This window comes from Lucilia cuprina, chromosome 6 (assembly GCF_022045245.1).
Source record: "Lucilia cuprina isolate Lc7/37 chromosome 6, ASM2204524v1, whole genome shotgun sequence".
Taxonomy (NCBI): Eukaryota; Metazoa; Arthropoda; class Insecta; order Diptera; family Calliphoridae; genus Lucilia; species Lucilia cuprina.
The window spans coordinates 26,656,100-26,675,362 of NC_060954.1; the positions used below are offsets into that span (position 1 = coordinate 26,656,100).

Here is a 19,263-nt window from a genome sequence, read left to right on the forward strand (position 1 = left end):
ATGAAGAGAGCCATACGAGTGTCAAATTTTCCATCTGTATTCTCCCTCAATGTGTGATGGTTTCATTACATCCGTACTCTTCTACACAAAATTTTGACAGATCATATTACTTGTGTGATCGTGTAAAGCCGGCTTTAGTTAGTATATTTTTTTAGATTTTTAGATCTTATTATAGTCTGAAGTAGTGGGTTAGAAGCCTTTGAATAAGCGGTTTAACAGAACATTTTGGTTCCATGATAATGGCTATTAACAAAAATATTACCGCATACACCATCAAGGTATAATTGATGGAGGGTGTTGATTCATATAACAATTTTGGTGAAAGGAGAGACACATTGCAAAATAAAGTGCAAAAGAAAAGGCGACAAAAATGAAAAAAAAGCTTGCAGCGAAATTTGAAGAAAATTTTAACATAGGGCTGCTTCTAGCTCCACATCACATGTGATAAATTCTGAAGATGTATTTGTGAGCTTGCTGAAATTTTATGTAGATGAAATGTACCCTCCAAACTATTAAGGCTCAAAACTGTTGCTCATCAGAAACACTTCTGGACAATTTTCCGACAAAAACGAACATTTTATAAAAACTAAATACATTAATTTCAAATTTTCGTCTTCTAGAAATATAGTCTTTAAATATATTTAGACCATTTAGTCATGGCTTTTTTAAACTATTTACAGTGAATAACGATAGGAACGCATAGTGGCCTAGGTGAATTTCTTCGGATTTGATGAAATATTTTACCTCCTATTTTTTGTTTGCTTTATTCTAATTATACACGTATACTCTCCACCAAAAAAGATGGAAGGTATATTCATTTTGTCATTCCGTTTGTAATACATCAAAATGTTAATTATAGACCCATTAATGTATATATATTATGGGTCCTTACTGAATTCTTAAAAATTTACATAAATATTTCCTATAGGAAAGGTTTGTTTGGTTTTTAAAAATGGCAATATCGGTCCAAACAGCTTTTACAGTCATACCTGTATTAAAAATGCAAGTATAGCGCCAAAATCTCTCTAATAAATTTTATGAGCATCGGTCAATAATTGACCCTACCCCTCATATATGGTCCCCTCCAAAAAATGACTTTAACGGCTAGTACTGGTTTAAAAATACGAGTTTTGCACTGAAATTTGATATAAGTAAATTTCTTACGAGCAAAAAACTTTCTGCCCAATTTTATGAGGATTGGTCCATAATTAACCCTACTCCCTATATAAGGGCCCCTCAGAAAAGTACTTTAACACCCACTACTGGCTTTAAAATATGAGTATAGCGCAGAAATTCAACACAAGCTATAGCGAGTATAGCTATAAAATTCGATACAGAGAAGTAAGTTTCTTACAAGCCAAAATAAAGCTAATGTTTATAGGAGAGTATTCCATTTACTACATACGTTTTGATGGTGGGTATATAAGATTCGGAATAGTCGAATATAACACTCTTACTTGTTACTACTTAAAGTATATAAAGTATATTACATATAGAGCACACAGACGAGCTCTGAGAGAATAAAACACACTAAACAACTAAACGCATTCACAAAACTTCTTTGAGATTTCATTTTAAATTTAACTGAAAAAAAGGTTGTAAACTTTCGTATTGAAAACGAATAAAGAAAAAATAACAAAAAGGCGTCTTTATAATAGGGTTTAAGATAAAATATATATTGAAAATGATTATTAAACTAATATTTTCTTTTACTAATATATTTTTTATTATTCCCAGGTCGGTGTATAAACACGCAAATTGCCAGGTTATCACACAACTCGTAACTGAATAAGTACGCGAATATAACAAGTCCAAAATTAATAAAAGCAGTGGTGAAAATAAAAATTCACCACAAATTCAAGTCAAGTTCACTTAAACAGAATACATCTATAAGCGTGAAAAGTTTGTGAGCATAAAATAAAAACAAGTAAAAGATTTAAAATATATAAAAGATAAATCTTAATTAATCCATAAAAGTCCTCTTTATAATAGGACTTTAATAATTCAGATAAACAAGAATATTTATCAAAAATAGTTCGCCATCTTCTTATATCACTATATTAGAACAGTGAAAATTTAAATAATTTGTATTCCCAAATACGTTGTAGGAAATACACAAACCAGTATAATTAACCTCTATTATATTCAAACTGTCATAAGCATGACCTTATAATAAACGATTCAAAATCTTATTTTCACTGGTTGATAGATGCTCCGCATCCTTTTGGTTCGTGCCGGAGTTAAATTAAATACCGGACCATGGTTTTGCAGTTTGCCAGAACCGACTGCACCATATGTCCATCCAATTACGGTCCAACTCTTGTTTGGACTGGCGAGATTCATCAGCGTCATCGTCATCTTCCAACAACACCAGCAGCAACAACATATACCGTCGCCGCTAACACCTTCGATTGCATGCCGGAGACCTGGGATGGTATTCATATTGCAGTTCAATTGCAATGGACTCCAGAACAAAATTTCCGAGATAACCCGATATATGCAACACAACAACATCGTGGTCGCTGCGGTCCAGGAGATGAAACTGACGAACAACTCCAGTCTGAAAAGTTGTAACGGAAAACACATTCTCATAGAGGTGCGTTGTTGGCGGAACAGATTGACGGGTTATGATGACAGAGGAAGTTCCGCGAAACTGTCATCTCAGCAGCTGCTCGCTTTATACATGCTGGTCGTATATCCGTAGTGCGGCCGCACTTTCCAGCAGAAGCAGCCAGACTTGCAGATGAAAGAGATGACATCCGAAATGCCAACCCAGGTGATCCTTGGCTCACCCAGCAGAACCTTGAAATTAGCAAGTTGATAAAAGAGGACAAGCGGAAAAGATAGCTAGATCACTTAAAGAACTGAAACATGAGTTTGGGTGTTGGTAAGTTGTGGTCTATACTTCGATTTCTCTCCATCCCGACAAAGGAGGATGACAGGGTCGCGATTAAGTTTGCAGACGTCCCCATTTCCGACCCTGAAGGGTGCTCGAGCGCGTTTTGCCGACAATTCATTGGGCACCCAGAGAAACAAGGCGAAACGAAGCGTTGCTCGCAAACTTCTCAACCTTCCAGTCACGGACATACCTCAGCCATTTACGCCAGCCGAAGTTGCAGACGTCATCAACAACGCCAAACCATTTGAGGCGATTGGAATGTCCATGCTGATGTTAAAACAACTTGGCGATCGGAGAGTTGAGCACCTGACTATGGTCTTAAACAAGTCAGTAGCGCTTCTCCTCCCTCAGCTGTCCAGCCATCCAACAGCAGCACATCACCAGCATGGCTTCTGCAAAATACACAGCACCACCACAGCGTTAACCGCCATTGTCACTCAGATCTCACAAAGCTTAAATCAGTAGGACGGTAGCTCTCGACCTGTCGAAGGCTTTCTACACTGTCAGTCACGCCACACTCCTCGAGGATATCCTGCCCAATAGAGTCCGACCGAACTCAAAATTTAGTTCGGTACCGAACACCGAACCCGAAAGTTCGGCCGAACCCGAACTTTGTTCAGTTTTAAAAAGTTATAAATTTATAACATTTGAAACCAAAATATGAACATCCGAAAGATTTTTTGAAAAGGATCTTTAATTAGCAATTGGGCCAATTATCAACTAATTCCAAATCCCAGAGAGTGATAAATTTTTAATAACAAACTATTTTTGTGAAATGCATATTTTAATACCTTTATTTTTGCTTTTTAAACGATTCATTGACAATGATATAATTCTCTGTAAGAGCACGCAGAAAAAAACATGGCTGTGGTTAAAATTATGATTGTAGTATAAACATATTTTCGTTATTGTAACAATTTTAAAATATCATATTATGATTAAATACCGTCAAAATATTGTATCATGATATTTTTGTATTTATCATAATATTGTTATACATTATCATATTATGATCCAAGGTGATCAAAATTTCGTTTTAAATGTCTTTAAAGTGTCTAAATCAAAATAAATTTTATCGAATCTGTAAAATTACAGTTTCTAAAACAATAAAAAAAATATATAATATAAAGATAATATACTTACAATACTTAACACAATTCGCAAATTTCAATTTTCCGATTTATATGAAATTTTGGTTCATAAAAAAATTTAAGTATAATTTCATAAAATACTAGTATTTTTAATCCTGTTATGAACGTTAGTCATTTTCTAAAACAAACCTTATATAGAGGACATGTCGAATGTAAACCGATTTTAATTATTTTGAATACCAATCAATCTGCAACAATAGTTTAGGTCCTATCGTTCTTTTAAGAGACTAACAGACTGACGGACTGACTGACATGTCCAGATCGTTTAAGAATAAGGACCTAGACAATTTCAATTTTAGAAATGAGATCAAAGATTTATAGTCGAAACTAGACAATTCAAATTAAATGTTTCACTTTTCTTAGCTTTTTAATCACTTTCTGATTAACTGTTTTTCAAATCAGCCGAAAAAATGAACAGTTAAAAAGGCGTTTTGTACCTATGAAATCGGAAATTTATTGTACAGCCAGGATATATGATAACTTCTGTATACATATTTTCAGAATTTTTAAAACTTTTTGATGATGTAAAAATATGATAAACATTTTATAAAAAGTTTGGCGTACGGTGTTCGGTCAAAATTTCGCCGAACACCGAACATTGACCGAACCTCACTTTTTACCGAACTTCGAACCCGTACCCGAACGTTCGGTCGGACACTTGTGCCCAACAACACGAAGAGATGGATCGTAAATTATATGAGTGGCCGTCAGTCGTTCGTGGAGTTTAGAGACAGACGCTCCAAACTCCGTAGAGTTCGACAAGGCGTACCTCAAGGTGGAGTACTATCGCAACTTCTGTTTAACTTCTACCTCTCTAAACTCCCGCACCTCCACAAGGACAAACAAAGGAATAACTATTCTTCAAATATCTATTGTCAGAGATAAGTTGTCAACAGCGTCACCAAAAGATGAATCAAAGGAAATAATAAAAAAAAAGTCATCAGGAAACCTTTTACCAGGGTATTCTCATATTCAATGCTAGTATAGATGACGAATATAAATAAAACAGAATGGGTGAAAAAGAACTTCCCTGTGGGAGACTGTTAAATCCCTTATAGAGCTATTGCTAGACTTAAATTCCTGCTAGATAAAAATCAAAAAATCCAGTTAACCATGTCAAGAGGAAGAAGAATACTTATTAAAATTTGAATATTGACACAATCATACGCAGCCGTTATATCTATTGTAGCAGAAATAATTTTTAATCCCCGTGCCTTCAGCTAAAAAATTCCTCCAATACGCAAAAGTACGAGAAGGAAGTAAAGAATTTTCCTCTACAACCGTTGTCAAACGTTCCTTCACAATGAGATTGATGATCTTCATAAACACTGAAATTAAGGCTATATGACGAAAATTTGTATAAAGAGTCAGATCCCTTTTTATGAATAGGCACAATCCGAACGTCCCACCTCGATGCCCTGATGATACCATTACAAAAGAAACTATTGAATGCAACGAGTCACGAGAATATAAGGTTAAAGATTTCAACATTTCACAACCATCCGCAGAATTGGCCTTCCTTTTATCAAGCACAGAATCAGGTTGAATTTTAGTGAAGGAGTGAAAGGATCAACATGCATACTGTAAAACTAACAAAGTGTGTTATCCGGATTCCTCAAATGCTCCAGAAAAGGCTGTTACCATCATCCTATAAGAAAGTCTGAGAACTGAGTTCTGCACACTATTAACAAATTTCCAAGCACTCCTGACAGAATCCTTCCAATTAAGTAAAGCTAAAGAGGTTTCCTCCTAGTTAGGAGTGAGATATTTTGAAGCCTTTTTACTAGCCGCGACTTGCAAACGAAATAATACAAATATCCAAATCTGTATTAAAACAAATTCTAGAGAGACGTATTCCTTCCCGACCGCTATGGCACATCCACCATAACTAACAGACCGGTCTTTCAAAAAATATTAAAGTTCAAAATATTACTAGATGAATTACAATCATCCACATCAAAAATCTTAGACTAAGAATGTTTATCAATAAAGTACTCAATCGAACCTTTATTGGTAGTTAAATTTTGCACATTGTGCTGTGAAATCCTCATTATGTTGCAGTAAAAGGCCGACTGGACGAGGAAATAATTTCCCTGTCCATGTTCAATAAGGCAACATTTATATTGCCCTTGAAATCATCAAGTACTCTAATAATCCAAATAATCTCTCATGGCCTTTGTCATCTCCGTGACAAGCTTTTCCGGTTGTAATTGCCTAATAGGTTTATTAGGCCTACGGGTGGCCTATGTTTAACTACCCTATTAAAGGTCTTCTTCATTACAAATGGAAAATAAAAGTTAATGCAACATCGCCGTTTAACATGGAGCCATTGAAGCTAAGGTCGCACAAATAAAATTAAAGTCAGCACAATTGCAAAAGTACTTTTGTACAAGACTGTCATTAAACCGATATGACTGTACGGCATTCATCTATAAGGATCAGCATCCTCATCTAATGTTGAAAAATTGAAAAGAATGCAGTCAATACTGTTAAGGACAATAACAGGTGCCCGTTGTACACTCGCAATAGTAACATTCACAGGGATCTCAATGTCCCCATAATACGTGAGGAGATCAAACTCTCCAGTTTAACCTACCTGTCAAAACTAATGAATCACCCAAATCCTCTTGCCAGGGACTTGCTGCCTTTTGAGGGTCATAGACGACTGAGAAGAATAGAAACCCTGGATCTTGCCAGATAATCAAATCGAAAACTTGTGTTGAAACTGCAGTGGTAGTAACAACGTTAATCATAGTTTAGGTTCAGATTTTAATAATTATTGTAAATTTCTACTTAAGAAAGATTCAATAAAGAATAAATAAAAATAATTCGTTACATTTGTAACGAATTTATGTATGTATTTATGTATGTGTGTATGTATGTATGAATGTATGTATGTATGTATGTATGTATGTATGTATGTATGTATGTATGTTATGTGGGCCTTTGAATTATTTCATGACCGAAATCGGTGGAATAGTATCAGATACATTCGGCAATATAATTTGCATATGGATTTTAATATATTTCAATGCTCACTGGGTAATGGGTGCCTTTTTAAAAAAACTGTCATATTTTGCGGACTTTTTGAATATTTTTTTAATATCTTTTGAGTTTAGAAGACTTCTTCCATATGATCAATTTCCCTTTCTACAAAATAAAATAATTTTGGACCTGTCTGCTCAAATAGCAATGTCTAATCTAGCAATGTTTCTAATCTAAATGGCTTTTAACATACTCTAACAATGTTATTACATCCTTGTTTTCAAGAATAGTACTTAACCTAAACATTTGTTCTCATAGTAACCAGGATATAGATTTAGTACTTTTTAGCAGATAAATCTTTTAATATTCTTCCACTTCCAACAAAATTTATCGCACTATTCCTCTAATCATTTCATGAAAATTAGCAGTTTGAAGTCCAGCAGTTTTTATTTAAATTTGTAAGATATGATAATTTGTGATTTGATATGATAACACGTATTTCTTTTTTGCCAAAAATAAACGTATTGATGCTATTATTGTGATATGTCCAAATTTTAGTACATAGCGTATTTTTTTAATTCACTTATTAATATTGCATTTTTTTACATTATAAGACTTCTAGTAATAATACTATACAAATAATATGGAAAAAATATTGACGGATAATAACGTAATAAAATGAGAACCGAACTGCGAAGTGTTGCTATTATTTTGACGATAACTTTATGTATTTTTAAAAATGTGATATTTGAATATAATTCTTTAAAAATTATTAATTTTACGGTTTCTAAATAAATCGCAAAAAAATATAAATAAATAAAACTACAATTTTGTACTAAAATTTAAAATTTTTTAAACTGGTTAACGGAAATTAATTAAATATAAATATTCATCTATTTCCAACAAATGTTTGCACCATTGTATTATAAGACTTTTATAAGTACTCACCATTTCTTCCAATTCTATTATCACATTAGAATAATGTCCTGAAGGCCATGACTTTAATCGCCACCTTAACGTTATTTTCTTCTCTGGCACGAGTTCTTCAAAATATCCATGCACCTGTCCTCCATAAAGGCTAAATCTGTTGAAAGAAATTAAGAATGTTTATACACTTTTTCGAATTTTAAGACCACGAACAATTGAAATGTACATATGTGTGTATGTATGTATATTAATAGTACATATAGGCATTTCCAAAATCTAAAACGCGATCGTCAAACACACGTAATGTGGAGGCCACGCGTTGTAGGCTTCTGTCAAAAAAAAAACTTGAAATAATGTATTTTCATTTAACAAGTTACAACTTTCGACGCGTCGGCAGCTGATCAGGGTTGTATTTAGTTTTGTGTAGAATAAGAATAAACTGAAATGAAATAAATTTCTCCAACAATTGAAGAAACATATAAAAAATACAAAAGCCTTAAATTTAGATTTTTAAACCTAAACATAAAAATGAAGAACGAAATGACGCGAACGAATTAACGTGTGTTCTGTACTTCCACCGTTAAAGTGACGAAATGGTCAAATAAAACAAATTTTTATTTTGGGAATTCAAAGGTCCGTTTTAGCAAAGCCTGTGGTCGTATTTCAATGAGATTCACTTTTTAAACCTAACCAAACAGTTTCCATGATGTACGAAATTACGAAGTCCGCCCGTTATTCTCTAAATATTCACATGAATGTCAAAATTCTTCATGTGAAGTTTAATGATTTTAGCTGTAATAATTTGTCAGATATACGAATTTTCATATTTAATTCATGCGGGGCTTTAAGCAAGCCTTTTAGCAATACTACAATTTTGTTTCTGTATTGCAAATTTCAATTCAATATAAAATATAAATATAAAAAATGTATAACAATATATAAATAATACGTTTCCATATTCTTTACCAATATTCAACAATTTGCCAAAAAAATATTTGTTAAATGTGGTAAAAAATCATTGTATTCCATAAACTATTGACTTTGAAGCAAAACGATCAACTCATGATCAGTGATAAGTGTCTATGGTCTACTAGATGTACCAAATTTAAATTTCCTCATTAAATATGCGGGATTACCTGTTTTACAGTTCTGAAAAAAATATTGTTTTAAGTCAATATATTGCTAAAATTCATATTTTAATATGGTTTTTCTAAATTGCAATGCACTTTCCCTTACGTGTAGACCAAAGATATTAACTCAAGAGGTGAGTCTCTTTTAGATTTATTCTATTAGATAATAACCTAGTAGTAGTAAATAGAGGTTCAGAACCCACTTTCATAGTTGCAAATGGAAAGAAGGTACTGGATATTACGGTTGCGAATGCAAGCCATATTGTTCTAGTTCAGGGTTGGAAGGTCTCAAATGAATTCTCCTTCTCTGAACACTGCTATAAAGAATTCGAAATAGTGGTTCTGGCAACGATTACAAAACCATTTCTCAATAGGAGAAAGACGAACTGGGAGGTAAATAACGCGACCTTGACTGATATTCTTCCTACTGCTCCGATGATAGAAAGCAGAAGAGACATTGACTTAGCCGTAAACTAGATCTCAAGTTCTATTAGTGTAGCCACAAACAGGGCTTGTAGATTATAAAAAGGTATGCTTAAGGGTAAACTCCCTTGGTGGGATCCCGAAATTGCGAAAACTCGTAGGTCATGTCGTAAATTATTTAACGAGGCAAAGAGATCTGGTATGTGGTCTCTTTATAAGTCAAAAGAATTTAAAAATAAGGTACGAAGTGCGAAGCGTAGGTCCTGGAGAAAATTCTGTAGTTCTATAGAAAATTCATCAGATACGAGTCGTCTTCGTAAAATCCTGTCTAGATCTCCTTCCGTCCCAAGTTATATACAAAGAGCGGACGGAAATTGGACTGCAGGTAGTCAAGAGACACTTGAGCTTCTCTTGAATACTCACTTTCCTGGTTGCATCCCATCTGGTGAATCAGTTGCATATAATCAGCACGGTATTGAACTAGATAATACTGCTGCCGATGTGGTGATAGATGATGACATCATCCGCTGGGCAATAAGGAGTTTCGACACCTATAAATCCCCTGGCGCTGATGGCATTATTCCAACGGATCTACAAAATAATTTAGATCGTTTCATTCCCCTACTAATGTTCGTAATTTCAACAAATAGATATCTAAACTGTAAAATAACTAGTAAGGAGTGAGATCGAAAAATTCTTAACATACATATATGTTTATAAAAAAGAAACCACTAAACTTACAGCTTTTATTTTTTATTTGATTGGAATTATTATTACAATTTACAAAAAAAAAAATATTTTTATAGTTTTAATCACTAGTGATGAAATTTTGAACCCTTTTCGGAAACCCTTCCATTAACGTTTTTATAGTGCTTTCTCTCACTTTGCTCGAACATGTAGTCCATCTCCGTTTAAAATCTACCACTCTTTTGGACACCTTTTTTGAACTCTTCAATTCTCTTTTAACAAGAGCCCAATATCTCTCCACTGGCCTTAGCTCCGGGCAGTTTGGAGGATTTGCCTCTCTTGGTAAAAATACCACATTATTGTTCATGTACCACTCAAGGGCTTGTTTACCATAGTGACAGGATGCCAAGTCAGGCCAAAAGTAAGTGGACACATTATGAAGTCTTATGAATGGAAGCAGCCTTTTTTGTAAACATTCCTTGATGTTAATTTCGGTATTTATAGAGCCCGTTGTAACAAATGATTGGCTTCTTTTGCCGCAACTGCATATTGCTTGCCATACCAAGAACTTTCTGGGAAATTTTGTCTGCTTTTGGGTCCTAAACTTTTCTTCAACATTCCCTCGAGCATCAGCAACATAAAACTTTTGACCTGGAAGTTGCGAAAAATCTGCCAGAACATACGTTTCGTCATCCATTATGCAGCAAGAATATTTTTTTTATAAAACTTGACTTTAATTTCCGTGCTCTGTTTTTGGCCTCTAAATTTTTAGCAGCGTTCCTGTCAGGAACTTTTTGAGCCTTGTATGTTTTTAAACCTGCATTAGCTTTAACTTTTCGTACCAAATAGTCCGAGCACTGAGCTAACCGGGCTGCTTTCCTACCGGATGTGTTGGGAGCTCTTTTGAAAATGCGTTCTATTTTTTTGGCTTTAGAAACATCATGTGGACCATTCCTTCTACCTGAACCAGGTTTTCTATCAACTGACAAGTTCTCCCGGTACTGTTTAATAACATTGGAAACAGTTTGACGGCAGACCTTTGCATGCTTGGCCAACTTTTTGTAAGACCAAGTTGGGTTTAGTTGAAAATATTTAATAATTTCAGTGCGCACTTTTTTCTGGTCACTCATTTTAATCAGATTAACCAAAAAATTAATATAATTGACATTACACATAATAACTGACATGTTTTTCAAAGGTAACTTGATCAAAAAAAAATCAAATAATATTTTGGTTGAAAAATGTAATGAAAAACGTGTGTTAAGAATTTTTCGATCTCACTCCTTAGATAACTTTACCAATGGGGTAAGTTGACATGTATTTCAAATCAGTACCTATGGATTAAAATTACCAAATATTTTTACACCAAAGGTAACTATGCACTGATAGATACCTATTTGTTGAAATTACGGGCATAAGTAATATTTACAAGGCCCGTGTACACTAGGTCCTACATACATGTTCAGTGGACAAGGTGTAACGTGATCTTTATCCCAAAAGGGGGAAAGACATCTGAGACCCATCAGTCTGGCGTCTTTCTTGCTTAAAATTCTGGAGAGAATAATTGATATCAATGTCAGGATATCTATTGACAAATCTCTATTCTCAAACTCTCAGCATAAAAGGTTAATCTGTTGAGACGGCTTTACATTCCCTGTTTGGGTAAATTGCAAAATACATGAGTTATGGAAACTTCACTCTGGTTGTCTTTCGATATTGAAGGCGCTTTTAATAACGTCAGATCCTCACCTATCTGTCAACCCCTCTCTCGTGAGTTTTGTAAAGAACTTACTATCTGAACGGACTATTGTATCTTCAAACGGAACTAGTATTGTTCATAAATACAAAATTCCTCAATTTTCCCTTCCACGTCTCAACGGCGAGGTTCTTATGCTGTCGGATAGCGCAAAATACTTAGGTATTATTCTCGATAGAAAATTGTCTTGGAGATTGAATATCATCTCCAGATCTTCCAAAGCCATTACGGCGATATACGTTTGTAGAAAGGCTATTGGCTTGCATGTGAATTGAGGTAATGTGAATTGGCTATATGAGGCGGTGATTAAGCCAATAATGTTGTATGGTGTAATTGTCTGGTGGTATGCACTTGACAAAACATCTAATAGAAATATTCTCACAAAAGTTATGAGACAATCTGCTCTTCTTATAACAGGTGTACTTAGGACTACGCCCAGTAAAGCGTTGTTTGCCATGCTGAACTGGCTGCATGTGGATCTTCTTGCTAAACAACTGGCAATGAATACTGCAGCCAGACTAAGTATTACAAATAGATGGAACTACGGTTCCAGAGGTCATGCAAAGATTGTAGATCTTCTACCAAACCTACATCATGCTATTGACTACCAAATTCCGGAACCGTGCATTTCGAGAAAATTCCGGTATAGTTTAATCTGTAATTATAATGAATCAGCACCTGAAGGTGTTGAAAGCTTTAATGTGTATACAGATGGCTCTAAAACAACTAAATGTGTCGGCGGTGGAATTGAGGAATTTGGGACGAAAATCTCTTTCCGACTTAACGACGAATGTACTATTTTACAGGCTGAAATCTCAGCTATAAAAAAGGCATCAAATTGGCTTAGGTACTATCGGATATACTATCAAATCCCTGATAGGTGTGTATTCTTAGCGGTCATCAAGAAACAAATACTTGATTCAGGAAAGGTGGTCTCAGGAGCATACTTGCTCGCTCGCTAGGTTACTATGGCCCCGTATGGATCCCCATAAAACATCCTACATTTTAGGGCTTAAAATAATATATCTGAGCGCTCTGTTATCAGTTCTTACCGGTCATTCAAAGTTCGGAAACCATGCTAGACGTGTTGGTATTCCATATAATGACTTTTGTAGGAGCTGTCAAAATGAAGAAGAGGTGGAAACAATTACTCATCTTCTGTGTAACTGCCCGGCCCTGGAATCGCTCAGTTATCAGGCGCTGGATTCGTCTCACTTTTCTGATCTATCTGATCTGTCAACTGTTCAACCTGAGTGTATACTAGCATTCTTAATCTCATAGATCACTATACTCATTATTCTGTATTATAGATCTGTATCTTTCACTATTATCTCTATCAAATGTTTTCCATTATATTTTCTCTTCACAGGCGTTACAAAGCGACCTGATAGGTCCCAAGTCTCGTGTTAGTAAGCAGTCTGCAAAACCTAACCTTCCATTATGTACATTAGAGTGCTCCAAAAAATCGAAGTTGCGAATTTTGCACGACCCTAGAATTGTTCTCTGGGTTGCAAAACTATGTATATCATACAAAAAATATGCTGATAGGATAACGTTAACAGGTGCCGCAAAAGCTCTGAAATTTCCAAGTGCATTTACAAGAGGAAAATATCGATTTTTTTAGTTTTTGCTCAAATTTGGCCATTTAGCAATAAATTTTGAACGTTATTGTAAAGGGATCGTAATGTGCACAGAGTAAGCATTTCGGAAACAAAAATTGCATGAAAGCTTTAAAAGTTATAGCAAATTACACAAGCCATTAACATGTCTTGTAGCACATAAATTCGAAATGTGACAAAAAAATGTACTTTTTTATATATTTTAAATAAACCATTTTGTTACTTAAAATATATCTATATTTACTCGGATATTCGTTTTTGTCGTTATAAGATAATGCAAACTTGTTCTCAGTAATGGTCAATAAAGTTTGATTTTCTCAACAGTTTCAAATCTCCAATTTCAGTTTTTCGAAACTTTGTTAAAAAATTTCAAAATTTTAAAGAGACAAAAACAAAAGAATAATGAAAACTTATGACTTACAACGTTACGGCACCGATTGTGAATTGTGTAATATTTAGATTTCATGAGTATGTAAATATAACAAACAAAAGATGAATTCAATCCGAAATATTTCACTGCGTTTTTAACGAATTTCCAATTTTTACCGAAAAATGGTATTATTGGTTTGTTTTTGTAATACTTTGTGGAAAAACGCATAGGAAATTAGAAAAAAGTTCAATTTTCAACTTTCTTGCAAGGCTATCTAGTTATACTGCAATAACTCTTTAGAAAGATAATTTTGTGTAGATTTTTATGCTGTTAAAAAAAGTTTGGAATTTATTTCCAGTTCTGCAAAATTTAGTAAAAACTTCTAAAAAGTGGTGTAAACAAACAATGTCTGCACAAAAATCGCAATATCTTAAATCGGATCCATCTATCATGACATGGATGATACGCTATGTAATTCGATCTGGCTCGCTCTTTGTGCAGTAAGGGCTTTATGAGGATCATAATGAGTTGGGCATGGGAGACGGTGTCGTTGCCCTTACTGACCTCCATGCCAGCATTGTTGAGCAAGATATTGAAGTACTGACAGACTTAGGCGTAGAGGGCCTTCTGAAGGTGTCAATTAACTCCTTTGGTGGAACCCGTGCCACACAAACGTTGGGGAATTTATCTCTGTCTGACGAAGAGATTGTTAGCAATCAGACTGACAAGATAAAATCTTCTACTAAAGAAGCCAAGGAGATCCAAAGGGGTCACTTGGGAGAAAGACGTCACAAATAGCCGTGGAGAAGCCAAGCGCCCTCCACGAGATATTGGTATTACAGCCCGAATATAGAAGGAGAAAGCAAAGACTATCGCTTTCCTCCATAAGATGGCAAAGTTTTCTTGACAACCTGTAGTCTGCCAAAAGGCAATGAGGGTGGTATCCCGGAAACCAAAGCACTCATGCAATGTTTAAAAATCTACCAAAAATCATCTGGCGCTTCTAAGGTCCCCGTAAAGAGAAAATTAAGAGAGCCAGATCTGGGGATGATCAACCCTCTTTATCCAGCAAGAAGGTAAAAAAATCAAACAGTGTGGATGTACACCATCAAGTGGCAGTCAATGATCGGAATAACATAAATGGTGCAGACTGGGTTAAGGGCGTGAATATTGTCAATTGTGGCAACAAGCACTCTTTAGAGTTCTTTGATTGCCAAAAATCGGTACTGATACTCCCATCTGGTATACATACATGTATGTAATGGTGCAGACTGGGTTAAGGGCGTGAAAGTTGTCAATCGTGGCAACAGGAACTCCTTGGAGTTATTAAAATCTTCAATTGGCATGTGTAGCAGCAAAGCGTAAGGTGATACAGGCGACCGAACTGGCACTACGGTCAGTAGTGACAGAGCGGTGTAAAACACCCGTTAGAACGGTGCAAACCATACTGGCTGTATTGGCCAAACAGAATGGCAAACTTCTTATAGACCAATGGAGACATGCGAACTCACTGGTATGTAAGGAGAATACTGGCAAGGACTTTCGATTTGCTGTCGATCCTTAGAAGTTTTAGATGAGATGGGTGGGGTTGCCAAATTTGGTCTTGGCACTGTCAGGTGAGAAACATGACAAGTTGAAGGCATATGCGAGAAGAAAGAATGCGATCCTTGTTATGGGCTGTGATGCTTATGATCATCATTGCCAATGGGGCAGCAAATACATCAATAAAAGGGGAGTCTTCTGTAACACGGGTGATACGCCGACGTTCAGGAACAAAGATTTAATTATTCCCAAAATCGATTTTAATATAAAGAATTTGTAATATCCTAACAAGAATTTCCAGAATCATAGTCACCTAAAGCTAATTTAGAAACTCATATCGTCATATAATAATCCTGAGTAATATAATTTTTCATCAGATGAAATTTTAAAGTTGTTTTGAAATCCATGTTATTTTAATTTTGACATTTCTCCAATTCTTCAACTTAAAATTCAATTTGTTTGATTTATATAACATTGTTTTTTTTTTTTTTTTTTTGGTTCGTATTAAATTTATTTGTTTCGAATTTCATCGCTACACTCGTATTTTTAAGCCATTAATGAGCGTTACAATCATTTTCTGAAGGGGACCTTATATGGGGGTAGGGTTAATCATGGACGAACCTCATAAAATTTTTTAGATTTTAACTCGTATGAAACTTACTTATGTCGAATTTCATATACTAGTATTTTTGAGCCACTAATGAGAGTTAGTCATTTTCGGAAGGGGACCTTATATCGGGGGTAGGGTCAATTATGGACCGATCCTCATAAAATTTTGCATAGTTTGTACTTATGTCGAATTTCATCGCTTTATCCGTATTTTATCAATATCAATATACCCCAATCTTTTTTGATGGTGGGTATAATAATGTATAATTTAATTTGTTGTGAAGATGTAATAAAAAGAAAATTGTTAATTGCAACAAGAATTGCTAAATTTCTTTTAGTTAAATATCATGAAAGTTTAGGGACTTATAAGGGTAGATTAATAATGGGCTATCTAAAATTTGGATCATACGATAGCATGGTATAGGGTGGGTATACAACAAAGAAGAGGAAATTACACCTATCCCACTTCAACCTAGCTTCTCTCCTATCTTTTGAACAGCTTTTCTGTTGTTTTTATTTTGTTTATATATTTATTTCTCTCTATTTTGTTTTCTGGTTGATTGGGTATAATGCAACCTATTTTTGAATATTGTGTTTCGAACTGCAAAATTACTAGACGGCCGGTATTTTAGGTAGCAGCCCCGTGAAGGGTACGACCCTGGCGGTTAGGTTCGTTATAGATTTAAATGGCGCCCAACGTTCCGAATGAGCTTGAATAACTTAACATTTTATTGTTATATTCATCTTTGTTCTCATTGATAACGTTTTAATGGCTGATGCATTCACATACACTCCCGCTCACTTAAATAGGGTTACTGTTTTGTTTACATTCAAATTAATTTTTTGCAAAAAATAATGGACAAATTGGTTATATTAAAATTTTAATTAATACCATGATATCTTATATTTCACTAGATAGACAAATATTAGTGCAATACATAATAACCGATTTTTAATAATTTTTTCTAAAATATTACGTTTTTGAACTATATTTTTTGGGCTCATTTGAATAGGTTCATCATCTTTAATTGACAAAAACAACAACAAATTGCTCACATGTTTCATAATACGAAATTGCCCCCCACTACATCCCACATCCTCAACAGCTATGCAAACGACTCAGGTAGAGCTCTTCCTTTCAAAAATCATAAAAATAATGATTATATCGATCTGGACCTTCTAAATTAAAAATGTTTTCATCCGAAAAAACAAGATGTTGTTGATCACCTTGAATCATAATATGATCATGTATATCAATATTATGATTAACACAAAAATATCATGAGACATATTTTGACTTTAATTAATCATAATATGATATTTTAAAATTGTTACAACGACGATAATATGTTAAGACTTCAATCATAATTATACCCTTCACCTTCGTGAGAAGGGTATATATAAGTTTGTCATTCCGTTTGTAATTTCTATAATATAATTTTCCGACCCTATAAAGTATATATATTCTGGATCCTTATAGATAGCGGAGTCGATTAAGCCATGTCCGTCTGTCTGTTGAAATCAGTTTTTAGAGGTCCCCAGATATCGGCGAGATCCGAATCTTCAATAATTCAGTTAGACATGCTTTCGAGAAGATCAGCAAAATCGGTCTATAAATAACGGAGATATAAGCAAAAATCCGAGACAACCTCTGAAAATTTCATCAATAAAGCCGTGAGTGTTCTGTGCTCACGAATGTAAGTGGGTATAACAAGAACAAGGAGATAAAGCAGTTATATGTTGGTAATACAGCTACTATTTGTTTGAGGGTGTTAATACAGTTTGACAGTGGTATCACAGTACAACGGTTAATATTTCATTCTGCAACAGTTTATATTTTTTTGTGTGTATGTTATGTGTGACATGTGTGCAGAGATACAAAATAAATAAAAACTGTTTTTCAAAACATACTTGTTGAAGGGTATATAAGATTCGGTACAGCCGAATATAGAAATATTACTTGTTTTTAGATTAATTTTAATCGTAGTCAATTAATAATCAGAAATTTTATACCAGAAAATTAAATAATCATTACGATTATTTTTGAAAAATAATTTAATTGATTATTAATCGTAATCGAAATTTTACTGCTATGTTTTAAATAAGCAGAAATTTAAAGTATAAATCTCAATTTTGATACCCAAGATTTTATAAATAATTTAAAATACAATAAAGCTATCGTGAGAGTTGGAAATCAGCTTAAACTAATTACAGTTAACTATATTGAAAAAATTTGAAAAAAAAATAAACAAAGCAAAATTCCAGATTTTAATAATCAGAGAATAATCTAATAATAATAATCTGCCCTTTTAAAATTTGGTTAAATGTTCCCAAAAAGAACACAAAAAATCCAGAATTTTAAATAAGCGTTAATAAAAGGTAAAGTAACTAAGTTAAAATGAGTCGATAACACGGAAAATTGTCATATAAATAGGTTCACTGATTTGTTTACATTCAAATTAATGTTTTACAAAAACTATTCGTCTATTTAATAATATTCAAATTTTAAATAATAACATGATGTCTTAGGGATCACTAGTGAGACAAAAATTAGCCCAATACCTAATAACGGATTTTTAATAATTTTTTTCTAACATACGTTTTTTAGCTGTATTTTTATGGCTAACTTGATTAGGCCCAATCAGAAAAAAATCAATTTACTGCTGGCAGTGAGTAAAAACCATTCATATTCCAGTGTCTGTGAATATAGACAATATATTTTTTAACAAATAGGTTGCGGTTAGACATTAATTAAAGAATGAAATGGTAAAATTCAAGCGTTTTTTTGGAAGCTGTCCAAAATCACAGGAATTTGCAAAAAAAATGGACAAATTCAGAATCTTATTAGCAATTTTATAAGAAATCAGTTTGAATATTAGGATAACACAACAGCGAACAAAAGAGATTTCAAGGGATTCTGTAGCAAAAATTAGAGAAAGGTGTTACAGCAAGGCTAAATACTTTAGAAATATCAAAAAATTAATTATAGCCACTCCAATTGCCACTCGTGAAAAGAAATCCTCTTCAGTTTGCACGTGAACACATGGTTATAAAAAGCTATATCAACATCTTGTTTTTTCGGATGAAAACATTTTTAATTTAGAAGGTCCAGATCGATATAATCATTATTTTTATGATTTTTGAAAGGAAGAGCTCTACCTGAGT

The 19,263-nt window shown here is 34.0% G+C and overlaps 1 protein-coding gene across 1 annotated transcript in view; it reads right to left on the bottom strand.

Annotated features, from left to right (window-relative positions):
• Positions 1-6,475: 6,475 nt before the first annotated feature.
• LOC111682208 (activator of 90 kDa heat shock protein ATPase homolog 2) overlaps positions 6,476-19,263 on the bottom strand; it is a 55,900-nt gene continuing 43,112 nt past the window's right edge. Inside the window, exons 3-5 of the mRNA XM_046954056.1 lie at positions 7,968-8,119; positions 6,647-6,775; positions 6,476-6,501 (exon numbers count right to left, since the gene is read on the bottom strand). Coding sequence (XP_046810012.1) covers positions 6,476-6,501; positions 6,647-6,775; positions 7,968-8,119 — 307 coding nt within the window. The remainder of the gene's footprint in view (positions 6,502-6,646; positions 6,776-7,967; positions 8,120-19,263) is intronic.